Consider the following 15,784-nt stretch of genomic DNA (forward strand, 5'->3'; position numbering starts at 1 on the left):
TTTATTTATTTATTGTGACTTTTCATTTTTGGGTATTCGGCTTTACTGAAATAGAAGGGCCCCCGCCCACTGTGCCCCATTTGTCCCTGTTCCCCAAACCCTGTTCTCCCTCAATACCCACCTACTTAAGCACTTGTATAAAGCCTCCAGGGTTGGGAATGGGAGTAAAGGGCAAGAGGGCTGACATAGGGCAAAGCTTTCGATCCACAATCACCCTACTTAATTAACCTTCCTGAGCCAAAGGGGTTGAACTGAATTCCAGTGGTCATGGAGACAGTAAGAGGTTAGGGTTTAGGAGCTGGGGGGTGGGGTATAGGGAACCATCCCTCAACATCCAGGATCTATATGAGAGCCAATAAACTAAACCAGGTCCACCCTCATAGTTTTGAGTTATTTAGCCAGAGGGTGTGGCCTGCTTATGCCCCAATTCCCCCCAGCCGAGAGAGACCAAAGAGCCTGTGGAATGCCCCTGCTCCCAGCCTCTTATCTTCAGGTCAGTAAGAAGAGTTTAGAGATCCCAGAGTCCCTGGGTCTGGGAAGAGTTTGGAGGAGTCAAGAAAGGAATAGTAAGGAGGCTGATAGTAACAGGGCATTTGAATCCAAATCATTGCTCTGGGCTGGGGAATAGAGTCAGCAGACCAAGGTGGAAGGGAATCTGGAGAGGGGACATTTTAGTCCCCCAACCCCAAAGCTCAGGGTGGAAGTGGGGAGAACAAGGGAGCAGAGTGTCTATAATTATTTTTATGTTTTATTTTTGGAATCTAGCAGTACCTGGAAGCAGGAATGGGGACCATATAGTGGGGGAAAGCATCTGATGGGATGGATGGAGAGCAGAGGATGGGAAGGATGGAGACTCCCTGGTTTGGAAGGCTGGGAAGCAGGCAGGGACTGGTTACCACTCCAAGTCACTAGCTGGGCATACTCATTCCTCCCACATCCTGACCCATCTTCTGGACTCACTGTGCTTCAGTTTCTTCCCCTTAATGGAATGAAAAATAGCAGCACCCGCCACAGCCAAGAGATGAATTCTGAGCACTTACCACGGGCACTTTATGGACATAAAATACCTCTCGCTGTGGGACAGATAACCAGGGCACCAGAGTAGTGGTGAAGAGATGTGAGGCTCAGAGGAGTCACAGGCTTCAGAATACAAGTTCCCCTCTGCCTCCCAGCTGGACAGTGCCTGAAGCCAAGGAGCTGAGAATCTCCTGATCCACACCCTATCCATACCTCACCACCAGACCTCTTGGCTTCAGGCAAGAGCCTAGAGGATCAGGAGAGGAAGAAGAAAGAAAGAACCTTCAGTAAAATTATTACTCTTAAGTAGAGCCAGCAGTTATGGTTCTGATACAAACAGTACTGAACTAAAGTTAAACATGAGCTGGAGAGCTGACCAGGAAGGCTTGTTCTTCCCAAGAGCATGACTCTCCCACCTGGCCCAGCCAGTGGAAGGGGCAAAGATATGAGACCACCATTGCAAAGGTCATGTAGGTGAGCTTTAGCATCTTCTTCCCATTCCCATAGTGAAAAAGTGAGATAAGGTATTTCAGTATAGGAATGGGCAGGGGCTAGTAGCATTTCAACTCACCTCCTCCCATACAGCAGCTATGCTAAACCCCAGCCTCTGCTCTCACCCTATTCATCCTTCCTCCTGGACCATTCTTGGAGAACTGTCAACACCATTCACCTTTTTTGGATGGAAGGAGAGGAACAGAGAAGTGAAGAACAGAAGATGCCTTCTCCAAGGTCAAATGCCCATGTCTCTTGATCTTGGCACAGGGTGGGAATTGGACAATAGGCATCAGGTGACTTCCCTCCACAAATTCTAGAGAGCTGGGGCATTAGACTTGGGGACACTTAGAATATGCCCCTTTAATACCACCAAATAAAGACCTTTGCGGGGGGGGGGGGGGGTCTTTTTCTTATGAACATGAACCTGTGAGTTGAGTTGAAGTCTCCTTTTCCTGGTCTTCCTCGCCCCCAGAGGCATGGGGGCATAGCCTGGCAGCCTAGTGGCAACTAGCACCCCCACTCCCACCTTATGATGTGTGTGGATCTCACCAGTGCCCTCAGATCATAATTAGTGTAATTATTATTTACTTTGTGTACTTGTTACCCTGTGTGCTTGATTGCCTTTGTTAAGGGTGTCTGAGGAGTATGGGGCTGACAGGGGCACTGGAATGCCAGGGAAAGGACTTTTTCACTGAGATCAAGGATTCCTGGAGGAAACCACTGCAAAAAGGCCATCAGACAGTTTTCAAGTTATGTGACAGAGGGCAAAGATGGCCATAGGGTGCTCTGAGTTTTGGGATAGTCACATGACACAATCCAGCACTTGAACCTTGAAAAAAAAAATAAAAGCAGTCAAAGAATTTAGAATTCAGTGATGAGCTCTTCTCCCTAACCAAGCGCCACATTTACACCTCAAAGACCAGGAACACAAGAGATTCTGAGAGGATGAAACCTTGTGTTCAAGAACTAAGAAGATGGGAGTGTTGGAGCAAGGGTAAAATTCTAGGTGCATCTGGGGTGAGGGTGGGGACCTGTAACTCCTCTCTAGAAAGCTGGATCCAAAACAATCCCAAAGATTACAAAAACCCTCTCCAGACTTCCAGAGAATGGAAGATCTAAAAGTTCTGTTGAGATGATTCAGCTAATGTCTATCCTGCAATTCTCTGATCCTAGATTTCCCAAAATCCAGACCATCACAGCCTCTGACCTTGCCAGTGTACCAGAGTGGTTAAGCATCTCAAGATTTCTGCCATGTACCTGGCACACATTTCCAAGAAATTAAGAGTTGGGTCAAACAAATCTTGCCTAACTTCTATTTTGAAACATTGACCTGATCCAGAATGGGGGGACAGGGCTGCTGAGAGTTCAATATGCCACCAGGCTTTTTCCCTGTCCTGTCAGTTCTGTCAACAGACCAAGAAGACAGATTGAGTCAGGTCAAAAAGTGCTACATAGTGTATCCTCCAAAGGAACTGCTTTATCCATACCTGCCCCTAGCTTTTTACCTGAGCTAAAAATATATTCTCTCTCCCTACTGTTCATTGTTTCTTACTTTGAGAGGCCACCCAGAAGCAACTGCAAGGTATTTTTTAAGCCCAAACATCCTCCAGCCCAATGCATTAGTGGCTATTCTATACTCTTTGTCATCTTTTTTGGATGTCAGAGGGCCTAAGCTAAGCCTCAGCAGGGAGTGGCATTTACAGCTTTTACTCTCTAGTGAGGCTGAAGCAGGTACGTTGACCTCAGGTAACTGTCAGTTTTCCTGCCAGTGAGCTGGGGGTAAGAGCAATTATGACTCCTCCCACCTCTTCTCATTCCCTGAACCTAATATACTTGCATATGTAATGTACACATGCACACAAACTAATGCACTCAACCCCTTCTCCTCTAGCTGGAACCTACTCAGGGAATAGAAAAATCCTCCCACTGTAAATCACGCAGTAAAATTAAGAGCTAATTATTGAATGATGACTTTGCAAACTATGGTAAGCAAGTTATGCAAAGTACATAATATACCAATTTTCACAGGGTTGCTATTGGTACAGGGTCTGGAGGTTCACGGAAAGGAACATTGCCTGACCAGGCAGTGATGCAGTGGATAGGGCGTTGAACTGGGACGCAGAGAACCCAGGTTTGAAACTCGATGTCGCCAGTTTGAGCGTGGGTTCATCTGTTTTGAGCAAGGTGTCACTCACTCTGCTGTAGCCCCCCTCCCCCCAGTCAAGGCACATATGAGAAATCAATGAACTAAGGTGCTGCAACAAAGAATTGATGCTTCTCACCTCTCTCCCTTCCTGTCTCTATGGTCCCTCTGTCTCTCTCACACACACACAAACATACTCAGGGTCTCAGAGCCAGAGCTAGTATGGTAGAACAAGAAATTACACTTAAGTAGGTGCTACCCAATATTCCTAATATATTCTATTAACAGTGATCTGAAAGGCAGAAAAACTAATGGGACAAGTAAGAAAGGAAAAGGAATAAAACTGGGAGCACCCTGGGCTCATAGGGTCTGCAAAGGTGTGAAAACTGCCATTATTTTGTAATTCTGTTGGTATTGAGAAACAAGTATGGACATGTAGCAAGAAAGTCATAAATTAGTTTTTGATGGATTTCAATAATCCAGTGACTGCCTGTCAGAGGCTCTCATACAAGACGGGAAAAAACACCCTTCTTTCCCCGTCTTCTGTTTCTCACATTAGACATGGCAACAGGTTTCAACACCAAGAATTCCTGCTCTTATTCACATCTTCCTTCCTATATCCCCCCCAGAAGCTTCTAGCCTTGTATCTCCAGAAGTTCCCCGGAGTTGGGGGTGGGGGAAGGGCAGTATAGTGGGATGGTAGAGAAAAAGGAAATGATCGTGGAGCACCATAAAAAGGTGCAGATTTACAACTGAGGAAGCTAGTTCCCTCCACATCTTTTATAGACTCTCTCATTAAGAGCTCCCAGGTATGCAGAGAATGTCACAGCTTCAGGACAGAAAAAAGCTCCGTCAGCTAACCACATCTGGATCTTGGATCAGCTACAACTAGGGAGAGTGGGGAATAAATAGGAAGAAAGGGTACTTGGATTCCAGATAAAGAACTGGAAGCATAAAGCGTCGACCTGGAAATGCTGAGGTCGCTGGTTCGAAACCCTGGGCTTACCTGGTCAAGGCACATATGGGAGTTGATGCTTCCAGCTCCTCCCCCCCTTCTCTCTCTCTCCTCTCTCTCTCTCTCTCTCTCTCCTCTCTAAAATGAATAAAAAAAAAAAAAAAAGAACTGGAAGCCTGAATTACTAAAAAAAAAAAGGCATCTTGAATATATTTGAACATATTTATGCTCAAAGATTAAGCTTGGAGGTGAGAGACTTCTGACCAACATAAGAACAGCTGCTGGAATGAGATAAAAAGGTTAGTAAAAAATCCACACTATCATCAAGGATTTGGAGAGAGTGAGTTGAGTCAGGAAAAGCATGATTAGGCTTCAGGAAGAGAATTCTGGCTGGGAGAGAGGGGGGAGACTGAGTGCTTTTATGGAAGGTTACAGAGGATAAGGAGGCAAAGTGAAGAAAACTTCTGATGGCTCCATTGCTTCACTACATTATTATCTGCTCCATTCCTTTACCTATTACTAATTGTTCCCATCTGTGGGTAGAAAATCCCTATGCTTTTTTTCTTCTTTTTTTAACAGAGACAGAGACAGAGAGGGTCAGACAGACAGGAAGGGAGAGAGATGAGAAGCATCAATTCTGCCTGACCAGGCAGTGGTGCAGTGGATAGAGCGTCAGACTGGGATGACAAGGACCCAGGTTTGAGACCCCGAGGTCGCCAGCTTGAGCACGGGCTCATCTGGTTTGAGCAAAAGTTCACCAGCTTGGACCCAAGGTCACTGGCTCGAGCAAGGGGTTACTCGGTCTGCTGAAGGCCTGAGGTCAAGGCACATATGAGAAAGCAATCAATGAACTACGGTGTTGCAATGAAAAACTAATGATTGATGCTTCTCATCTCTCTCTGTTCCTATCTATCCCTCTCTGTCTCTAAAAAAAAGATAAGCATCAATTCTTTGTTGCGGTACCTTAGTTGTTCATTGATTGCTTTCTCATATGTGCCTTGACTGGGGGGCAACAGCAGACCGAGTGACCCCTTGCTCAAGCCAGAGACCTTGGGCTCAAGCTGGTGAGTCTTGCTTAAACCAGATGAGCTTGTGCTCAAGCTGGCGACCTCCAGACCTTGAATCTGGGTCCTCTGTCCCAGTCCGATGTTCTATCCACTGCCCCACCGCCTGGTCAGGCTATTTTTTTTAAATGTTTATTTTATTGATTTTAGTGAGAAAGGAAGAGAGACAGGAACATCAATCTATTCCTGCATGTGCCCTGACCCAGGATTAAACTGGCAACCTTTGTGCTTCAGGACAGTGCTCTCAACAACCAAGCTATCCGAGGAGGGCAACAACCAACCTTATAATAGATGTCCAGAAATAAAGATTCAGAGGACAAACCTCTTACCAACACATCCAAAGATTAAGTAGCAGGTGTCACATGTATGTGAAACTTCAAATGCAAAGCAGCAGCCTACTTAGGGAGGCCCAAATCTTTCCAAGTAGGAGGCCCAGCACTAAAAAGGATCTTGGTATACTTCTGCAATAGAAGACAAACTAACATGGGGCTTGAATTGAATGTAGAAGCCTCCAGTTCACTGTTTTATGTTCCCCGGTGATCTGGGCCCCAATGTTCTGATACCTTGTTATGCTTTATGAGACTTGTTTGGAGGTTCTAGCAGGGGAGCACAGCTACTCGTATACCCTTGACTGAAGAACGGTCCTCTCCTCCAGTGAGGAAGGTCATCCTCCTTGACCAAGCGCACAGCTTCGGGAGGGACGCACATGGAGCAGTGAGGGAGGAAGGGGACACCCGCCTAGCCAGCCAGATCAGCTGAATCAACCCTGGCGATCAACGGGGTGACAGATGTCACAGCCAGATCGCCCTCACATCCCACCTTGTTATGCTTTAAATCCTTACACTTCCTTCTAGTTCTAGGGGGTACCCAGCCCATCATCACCTTTACTGAACTGCCTAACCAACAAAGTCCCGAATACTGGCTTTGTCTCAAAGCAGACAGTATCATATCAGGCCACTTCTGAAAAAAGGGACCTTCTGGAGTCCAGAACAGGGACTCAGGACTCTATTCTAAAACAGACTACCAATCATTTGCTCTCATGTTCACATCCTTTGCACCTCCTAAAACCCAGTGAGTATCCTCCCTACTTCATCCCAATGGGTCATATAAAACTGCAGGAGCAAAGACTCAGGGTAAAACTTGGTCTCTTCATTGAGGATAAAGAAGTAAAAGAATACTTGTGAATATGAGAATATAAATAGGCTTAAAGGGATGAACGTAATCCTTTTCCTTATCCTCTTTTCTAATGGGTAAAGGCATTATGGCTAACTCCCTATATCTGTCCTTGAAGCTCCTTGTATCTGATCTAATCTGGCTCTAAGAACCAAAGAAGTACCCAATAAAATACATTGTTCTCTTTTCTATTTTTATTAACAAGCAAAATAAAAATTGAACAAATACAACACAACAGTTTTCAAGTTGAACAGCAGTTAAGTCAAATTGCTACTATAGTTCATGAATGCGCCTGGGGTACATGCTTTCTCACTGTGAGGCAGAACCTAGGCACACGACTATGTACTTCAGTATAATGTGACCAAGAGTCAAAGAGATGGAAACCACTGAAGAACAGGACATTAATATGAGTTCCTCATCAGGCAATCCCAAAGCGCTCTGCTCTTTTCCTCTTCTTTGCCTATAAGGAAGAAGCAAGAAAAAAAAATTAGATTGCAAGACAATAGTGGCCTGGGTTCCTGGCTGCTTTAATCCAAACTCACATGGATTGTCACAAGGTCCAAGAAAGAGGAAAGGCCCAGGCATAAAACTGGCAGCCAAGATTTCCAGTCCTGAATTTTTCTTATCCAGTTAGAGCTGGGGTGGTTTGGTGGAAAAGGAGAGTGAGAAGGGGAGAAGATCGTAGAGTGGGGGGTGAAAGGAAGAGGAGGAAAACTGTGATAAAAAATGGCAAGTTTTCTGAAGGAGAGGGCCACTCAGCCTTGCAGCAAGTTAGCCTGGAAACAATGGACTCTTCATAGGCTAGGAAAAGTCTTCTAGTCAGTGGAGAGATGGGAGATATCAGAAGACAAAGGGTTAACCAATGCTATTTCATGGAGGAGAAGGAAATGTCCTTCTGAGCAGTCAGGCCCACTCAACCTCCAAATCCAAAGAGGTAGAAAATCTTCAATGCCAACATAATAAATGGGGAGAGGAGGGGAGTCCCCAACATAGATCTCTTAAGGAGTAAGCACTGGAGAGAGGGTACAAAATGGGGCGGGGGGAGAAGAGAGAAAGACAAAGACCTTTCTGTTCTAAGAGTGACTCACAAAACAGCACTGAATCTATCCTCACCCCAACCACTGCCTCCAGCAAGGGGGGGGGGGGCAGCGGCTTCTTTTTCATTCAATTCACATAGGAAGTTTAATTTAGATTAAAAAGAACTGGGCCCTGGCCAGTTGGCTCAGTGGTAGAGTGTCAGCCAGGCGTGTGGAAGTCCCGGGTTTGATTCCTGGTCAGGGCACACAGGAGAAGTGACCATCTGCTTCTCTACCCCTCCTCCTGCAGCCATGGCTCGATTGGCTGAAGCAGGCTGGCCCCAGGCGCTTAAGATGGCTAGTGGCCTCCAGTGCTAAAAAAACAGCTTGGTTGCCCAGCAAGGAAGCAACATCCCAGATGGAAAGAGCATCGCCCTCTAGGGGGCTTGCTGGGTGGATCCCCTGTTTCCAGCACATGCAGAAGTCTGTCTTCTCTGCCTCCCCTACTCTCACTTAATTAAAAAATAGTAAATAAAAAAGAAAAAGAAAAACCAAGTATATCCAAGCCCAAACCACTAATCTGGATTACTGACACAATTCTTTGGAATCACATAAAAGTCATCTAGTTAATGAAAACTACACAAGCCTCAGAAGTTACTTCTTCCTTACCTACACTGACTTCCCCAACAAAAGCCAATATTCCTTGCCACCCAACAAAATCATTATCTGCCTCATCTCGGAGAGGTCAAATGTACCAGCTTAGTGAGCATGCTTTGTTCAACAACAGTTTCCTTAGGAAAAGAGGAGTAATTTTAACTTGAATTAAAACAAGCCTAGCCTGACCAGGCAGTGGCACAGTGAATAGACCGCTGGACTGGGACACAGAGAACCCAGGTTTAAAACCCGAAGGTTGCCAGCTTGAGCACAGAGTCGCTAGCTTGAGCGTGGGATCATAAACATGACCCTATGGTGGCTGGCTTGAGCCCAAAGGTCGCTGGCTTGAAGCCCAAGGTCACTGGCTTGAGCAAGGGGTCACTCACTCTGCTGTAACCCCTTGGTTAAGGTATATATGAGAAAGCAATCAATGAACAACTAAGATTAAGGAGCCACAACAAAAAATTGATGCTTCTCATCTCTCTCCCTTCTTGTCTGTCTGTCCCTCTGTCACACACACACAAAAAAAGTCTAGGTTTATGATTTAATTCTAGCTCATCCTGGGAATCACTAAGTAAGCAGATACAATAGGTAATGATTTATTCTGAATTAGCACAAAGAACACAAATCCCTCTAGTATTTTCCTAGTGAAGAATATAAACTGATGAGATTTTAAAGTTTTCCTTGTTTAGTTTTATTATTCATAAAAGACTTCTGCCTGACCTGTGGTGGCACAGTGGATAAAGTGTCAATCTGGAATACTAAGGCCGCTAGTTTGAAACCCCAGGCTTGCCTGGTCAAGGTGCATATGGTAAACAATTATTCTGAGTTGATGCTTCCTGTTTTTCCCCATTCTTTCTCCTCTCTCCAAAAATCAATCAATAAAAAAATCTAAAAGATAAAGAAATTTTTCTAAGATTTTAAGTGTGTGAGACAACAGATTTTCAAAGGGTATCTCCTGAGGTAGATGGGAAGAAAAAAATTAATTTGGATTAAATGGGAGAAAGAACATTCCAAATTCTTTACCACAAAACATTCAAAACACACTCATATTTCAACTGTCTCTTATGACTACCTCAGGTGACAGTATAGATACTCTCTAATCAGCAAATCAATATTGTCTGTCAATGTCTCAGCAGTCACCCGATACTTAAGAAGTCTCAGTGAATTTGAGTTGGGAAGGAGAGAGGGATGGAGTGAGCAACCTTGCAAGAAAGCAAGCCAGCCAGCCTGACCAGGCAGTGGCATAGTAGAGTGTGGACCTGAGACGCAGAGCACCCAGGTTCAAAGTCCACAGGTTGCCAGCTTGAGCCCAAAGCACTGGCTCAGCTAAATCCACTCCCAAAGGCACATATGAGCAGCAATCAATGAACAACTAAAGTGACACAAATACGAGCCTGGTGCTTCTCATCTCTCTCCTTTCCTGTTTATCTCTGTGTTTAAAAAAAAAAAAAAAGCCACTCTTTCATTTTGAGAAACTATTTATAAATAAAGTGATGAGAACAGGAAGTCTTATTAGAGTCCACTGTTCTATTCCAGAGGAGAATTGGGCACAACTATACTTGTATCTGGGTTGGGTATGACCTTCATTAAGTGATCAAAGAAATATGCTTGGCAGATTATCAGAGACATTGCTACTTACTGAATACTCACAATATGATAGGTGTTTTGTCAAGCATTCTACACAGAATCATCCCTTTTTACACAGTAACATTTCATGCTTAAAATACCACTTCAAGGTAGGTACTACTCTGTCTACATCCCACATGATGAAACTGAGGCCAAGAGAAGTACTGTAACTTGTAAATATCGCTGTAATACTAAATGGCAGAGCCACTTTTCTAATTCAGGATTACCTGATTCCAAATCTTGAGCTCTTTTCTACTAGGCTAAATGGCTCTAACACTGAATTAAGTATACTGATGGAATTCAGTGTGGCTCCTTTATCCAGAAAACAGCCATCAGAGAACAAAAGATCTTGTCATTTGGGCTCTTAAGAAGTAGGCCAGGGAAATAAGTGTTTCTCCTCCAGTTTGTTCACCCTTATTTTCCTTCAAGGAACACACATTTATGTGTTCACATATCATATGCTCACATTTATGTTTATTTTACCTCTGTATCTTCTGTGGTTCCTGTTCCAGCTGAACTTGTGACAATTCCAAATCGCTCCTTCCTCTTTTTCAGCTTCTCATCATCTTCAGACTGTTCAGGGGCAAAGAAAAGGGTTGAAACAAGCTAATCTCCATTCACAAGGTAAAAGGAAATAAAATTATAACTTATGGATCACAATATGCTAGCCAATCTTGGGGCACTAAGGATCATACAAATGGAAACAATAGATAACAAACTGAATAAGCCAGCATATAGCATGTTGTCCCTAGAGTGACTAAAAACTTAATTTTAAGTAGGGCCTTGAAGACAGCAGATGATCCCAGTGCTCCCAACAGGAACATGGAGATCTGGATGATCACAAAGGTGAGTAAGAGCTTGGAAGTGGCCGGCGGCAAAAGGCACAAGCATATCATCGATCACTTCTCCCAATGAACAGATTTCACAAATGGCAAAAATGTTAGCAGATGAGTCTGGACTGTCTAACATTAAGTCACAAGTAACAATCTTTCAGTCCTGGAAGCCATTCTATCTGTATAACAAAGAGTTAAACTTCAAAACAAAGGACCTCCATATGGACTGGTTGTTTACTATGGTGTAACTGTAACAGAAGAAGGAAAAGAAAAGAAAGTCAACATTGACTTTGAACCTTTCAAACCAATTAATACATTACTGTATATGTGTTATAACAAATTCCATAAGACGCTCCTACAGCATGACTTTCAGATGATATCAAGTTTGAGCTTGACCAGGCGGTGGCGCAGTAGATAGAGCATCAGACTGGGATATGGAGGACCCGGATTCGAGATCCCAAAATCGCCAGCTTGGGCTCATCTGGTTTGAAAAAGCTCATCAGCTGGGACCCAAGGTCGCTGGCTCGAGCAAGGGGTCACTTGGTCTGCTGAAGGCCCACGGTCAAGGCACATATGAGAAAGCAATCAATGAACAACTAAGGTGTCGCAACGAAAAACTAATGATTGATGCTTCTCATCTCTCTCTCTGTTCCTGTCTGTCCCTATCTATCCCTCTCTCTGACTCTCACTCTGTCTCTGTAAAAAAAAACAACAAAAAACTTTGACTTCACTGTGATAAATAGTAGTGGTGCACTTTTTGGCATACAACTCAAAAGAAGTCCTGCATGTATTCACTATGGATCTCCCAAGTCCACTATGGTTTGCCCATTTAAAACTGGAGAAGCGATATAACTATATTTAGAAAGTAGCTGAGACTGCTGTGCAGCTGTTTATTTCTGGAGACAAAGTCAATGTTGCTGGTCTCAGTTGGATCAGCTAACTTTAAAACTGAACTAAGTCGCCTGACCTGTGGTGGCGCAGTGGATAAAGCGTTGACCTTGAATGCTGAGGTCGCCAGTTCAAAACCCTGGGATTACCTGGTCAAGGCACATAGGGGAGTTGATGCTTCCTGCTCCTCCCCTCTTCTCTCTCTCTCTCTCTCCTCCTTCTCTCCTCTCTCAAATGAGTAAAGTCTTAAAAAAAAAGAAAAAAAAAAACTGAACTAAGTTTGCCTGACCAGGCAATGAATAGAGCATTGGCCTGGGATGCTGAGGATACAGGTTTGAAACCACAAGGTCGCCAGCTTGAGCACAGGCTCACTAGCTTGAACGCAGGGTCACAGGTTTGAGTGTGGGATCACAGACATGATCCCATGTTCGCTGGCTTGAGCCCAAGGTTGCTGGCTTGGGCAAGGGGTCAATGATTCGGCTGGTGCCCCCTGGTCAGGGCACATATGAGAAAGCAATCTATGAGCAAGTAAAGTGCTGCAACTATGAGCTGATGCTTCTCATCTCTCTAACATCTGTATGTCTATCTTTCTCTCACTAAAAAAACACACAAAAAACCCAAAAAACTGAACAAAGTCAATTTGATATATTTGATCAGATGCTGCAATTTTTAAGTTTTAAAATTAGTTAATATATCCTAAATGGAGTCAACCAAACCACTGAATTATTTACTGAAGTCCTCTCCAACATACAAGTCATTCAAGAGAAGAAATTAGAATACTTGACGAAGTCAGCCAGAGCCTGAGGTAGAAAATTCTCTAACTCCAGAATAGGAGAATGGTAAACCTTATTTCACAGAAAGAGACAGGAAAAGAATAATATGAACTAATTGAGAGCATGTCCTTCAATTTGCTAAGAAATATAAAAAAATTTAGAGCTACAGTAGAAATTGTCACAGACAAGTCACAAGAAGAATCTAAGCCTAACCAGGCAGTGGCGCAGTGGATAGAGCTTCGAACTGGGACGCAGAGCACCAGGTTTGAAACCCTGAGGTCACCGGCTTGAGAGCAGGGTTGCTGGCTTGAGCCTGGGAACATAGACATTACCCCATGGTCGCTAGCTTGAGGTCAAAGGTTGCTGGCTTCAACAAGGGATCACTCGTTCTGCTGTAGTGCCCTGGTCAAGGCACATATTGAAAAAGCAATCAGTGTACAACTAAGGTACTGCAATGAAGAATTGATGCTTCTCATTTCTCTCCCCTTCCTGTCTGTCCCTATCTGGCCCTCTCTCTGTCCAAAAAAAAAAAAAAAAGAGAGAGAAAAGAATCCAAATTTTGTGAATGGATTCAGTGGAAATGGGAGGCATTTTGCTACTGGTACTGAGGAGAGTTCCAGGGAATAGAATACCAATGAGGAGATGATAAATTTTTTTACCTTGATACTAGTAGGTAGTTGACATGGGTCCAGCAAAATGTGCTTCACCCTCCAGCCTCCAACCCAAGAAGCTTAGCCATAGTGGAATCCAAACAGATCCCTTCCTCACACTGGAACATTTCCAGAACTTAATCCATGAGCATTGGATATCAGAAAGAAAATAGAAAAAAATACACTCAACCCTACACTTTACAGTTTGTCATGGTGTAAGGGCAGCAGTCTACAATTTAGTTCCTAAATGCCACTTTGAACTAATTTAAAAAAGAATCGCAGTTTTTAATTTTCCTTAATAGTGAAATTGGTTGCTCTTGTATTTAATGGGAAAAATTAAACTTCATACATAAAAGTAAAAATACTTTAAAATTTTATTTTTAAAAACGAAAGTAAAAATACTTTAAATGCTATAAACCTTCAAAAGTTAATAGAGGCCCTGGCCGGTGGCTCAGTGGATAGAGCGTCTGCCCAGTGTATGGATGACCTGGTTCAAGTCCCAGTTAGGGCACACAGGAAAAGTGACCATCTGCTTCATCCCTTCCCTTCTCCTATTTTTCCCCCTTTCCCTCCCGCAGCCAGTGGCTCGCTCGATTGGTTCAAACATTGCCCTAGGTGCAAACCAGCTCTGGTGGTCTGAGCATAGGCCTCAGGTGCTAAAAATAACTTGGTACTTGAGCACTGGGTCCTAGATGGGGCTGCCAGGTAGATCTTGTCAGGGCACATGAGGAAGTCTGGCTCACTATCTCCCCTCCTCTCACCTAAAAATTTTTTTTAAATTAAAAAACCAAAAAAAGTTAATAGAAACGAGATAATAAAAAAAAAGGGCCTCAATACTTACAAGACAAATAGAGTGAAACAATAGAACAGTAAGAAATATCCATAAAACAAATTTCTACGATAAAGGAATTTTTGTAGTTCAGAGAGCTGGGCTAGTTAGTTAAACAAATTGAACAGGAAAACTGGATAGCTGCCCTGCATTTGATTTTTATTTATTTGTTTGTTTTTTACAGAGACAGAGAGAGAGTCAGAGAGAGGGATAGACAGGGACAGACAGGAACGAAGAGAGATGAGAAGAATCAATCATTAGTTTTTCATTGTGCATTGCAACACCTTAGTTGTTCATTGATTGCTCTCTCATACGTGCCTTGACCGCGGGCCTTCAGCAGACCGAGTAACCCCTTGCTGGAGTCAGCGACCTTGGGTTCAAGCTGGTGGGCTTTTCCTCAAACCAGATGAGCCCGCGCTGCTCAAGCTGGCGACCTCGGGGTCTCAAACCCGGGTCCTCTGCATCCCAGTCCGACGCTCTATCCACTGCGCCACCGCCTGGTCAGGCTGCCCTGCATTTGATAGAAGAGATAGCTCCTGCCTGACCAGGCGGTGGCGCAGTGGATAGAGGTCGGACTGGGATGCGGAGGACCCAGGTTCGAGACCCTGAGGTTGCCAGCTTGAGCGCAGGCGCATCTGGTTTGAGCAAGGCTCACCAGCTTGGACCCAAGGCCGCTGGCTTGAGTCTGCTGAAGGCCCATGGTCAAGGCACATATGAGAAAGCAATCAATGAATAACTAAGGTGTGGCAACAAAAAACTGATGAGAGATGCTTTTCATCTCTCCATTCCTGTCTGTCTGCCCCTGTCTATCCCTCTCTCTGTCTCTGTAAAAAAAAAAAAAAAAAATCTAGCTCAGGAGCACTACTACACAGAAACTTTATTCGAAAATTTGTTTGAACTCTTTTGACCTGACATTATATTGGTTACCAAAGAAACTACACTGACCCATGGTGAGGGTGGGTATTTGTGTATGGAGTAGAGGGTCTTGAGGTATGTAAGAGGATAGATTCTTTGTCTAGATGTGCTGAGTTTTGGGGGTGGAACTAGGAGGGGGAGGGGAACAGGACACCCTAGGCCAACTGAGCTTAGATGATTACTAATCTTAAGGGCTAGGCTTTTAATGACTGGTTACTTGGTATGCAGGGAAGGTAGAAAATGAGAAAATATCTATTAAAGTGTGATAAAGTGGCAGGTTTTAGGTCCTGATTGGAATATATATGAGACTCTTACATTGAACAGTACTGGATATGAACAGTAGCTCAGTTTTTGAAACAGTTCTGTAAGCCCTGGCCAGGTAGCTCAGTTGGTTAGAGTGTCATCCCGATTTGCCAAGGTTGTAGGTTTGATACCCCATCAGGGCACATACAAGAATCAATCAATGCATAAATAAGTGGAACAACAAACTGGTGTTTCCCTCTCCCTTCCTCTATCTCTAAAATAATAATAATAATAATAAATCAATAAATAAAAATTAAAACAGCTCTAGAATGGCCAGTTTTAATTCTAATTCAGTGAGATGAAACACCCTTTCTAGTTATAGAGTAGGCATCATGAATCTTGGGTGCTTGGGCAAAGTCCAGTTAATTCTTTGACTCACTTTATTTCAAAATCATTTCAAACTATTCAGAGCTATTTCAGATTGAGAAACATGTTCATTTTCTCCCT

General features: G+C 43.8%; 1 protein-coding gene and 1 pseudogene across 1 annotated transcript in view; one reads left to right on the plus strand and one right to left on the minus strand.

Annotated features, from left to right (window-relative positions):
• Nucleotides 1-7,023: 7,023 nt before the first annotated feature.
• Nucleotides 7,024-15,784, minus strand: part of SARNP (SAP domain containing ribonucleoprotein) — a 64,119-nt gene continuing 55,358 nt past the window's right edge. Inside the window, exons 10-11 of the mRNA XM_066365870.1 lie at nucleotides 10,630-10,719; nucleotides 7,024-7,307 (exon numbers count right to left, since the gene is read on the minus strand). Of these exons, the coding sequence (XP_066221967.1) occupies nucleotides 7,266-7,307; nucleotides 10,630-10,719 (132 nt within the window). The 3' untranslated portion in view covers nucleotides 7,024-7,265. The remainder of the gene's footprint in view (nucleotides 7,308-10,629; nucleotides 10,720-15,784) is intronic.
• On the plus strand, nucleotides 10,796-12,093 carry LOC136393945 (eukaryotic peptide chain release factor subunit 1-like; annotated as a pseudogene).

The sequence above is a fragment of the Saccopteryx leptura genome, chromosome 2 (assembly GCF_036850995.1).
Source record: "Saccopteryx leptura isolate mSacLep1 chromosome 2, mSacLep1_pri_phased_curated, whole genome shotgun sequence".
Taxonomy (NCBI): domain Eukaryota; kingdom Metazoa; phylum Chordata; class Mammalia; order Chiroptera; family Emballonuridae; genus Saccopteryx; species Saccopteryx leptura.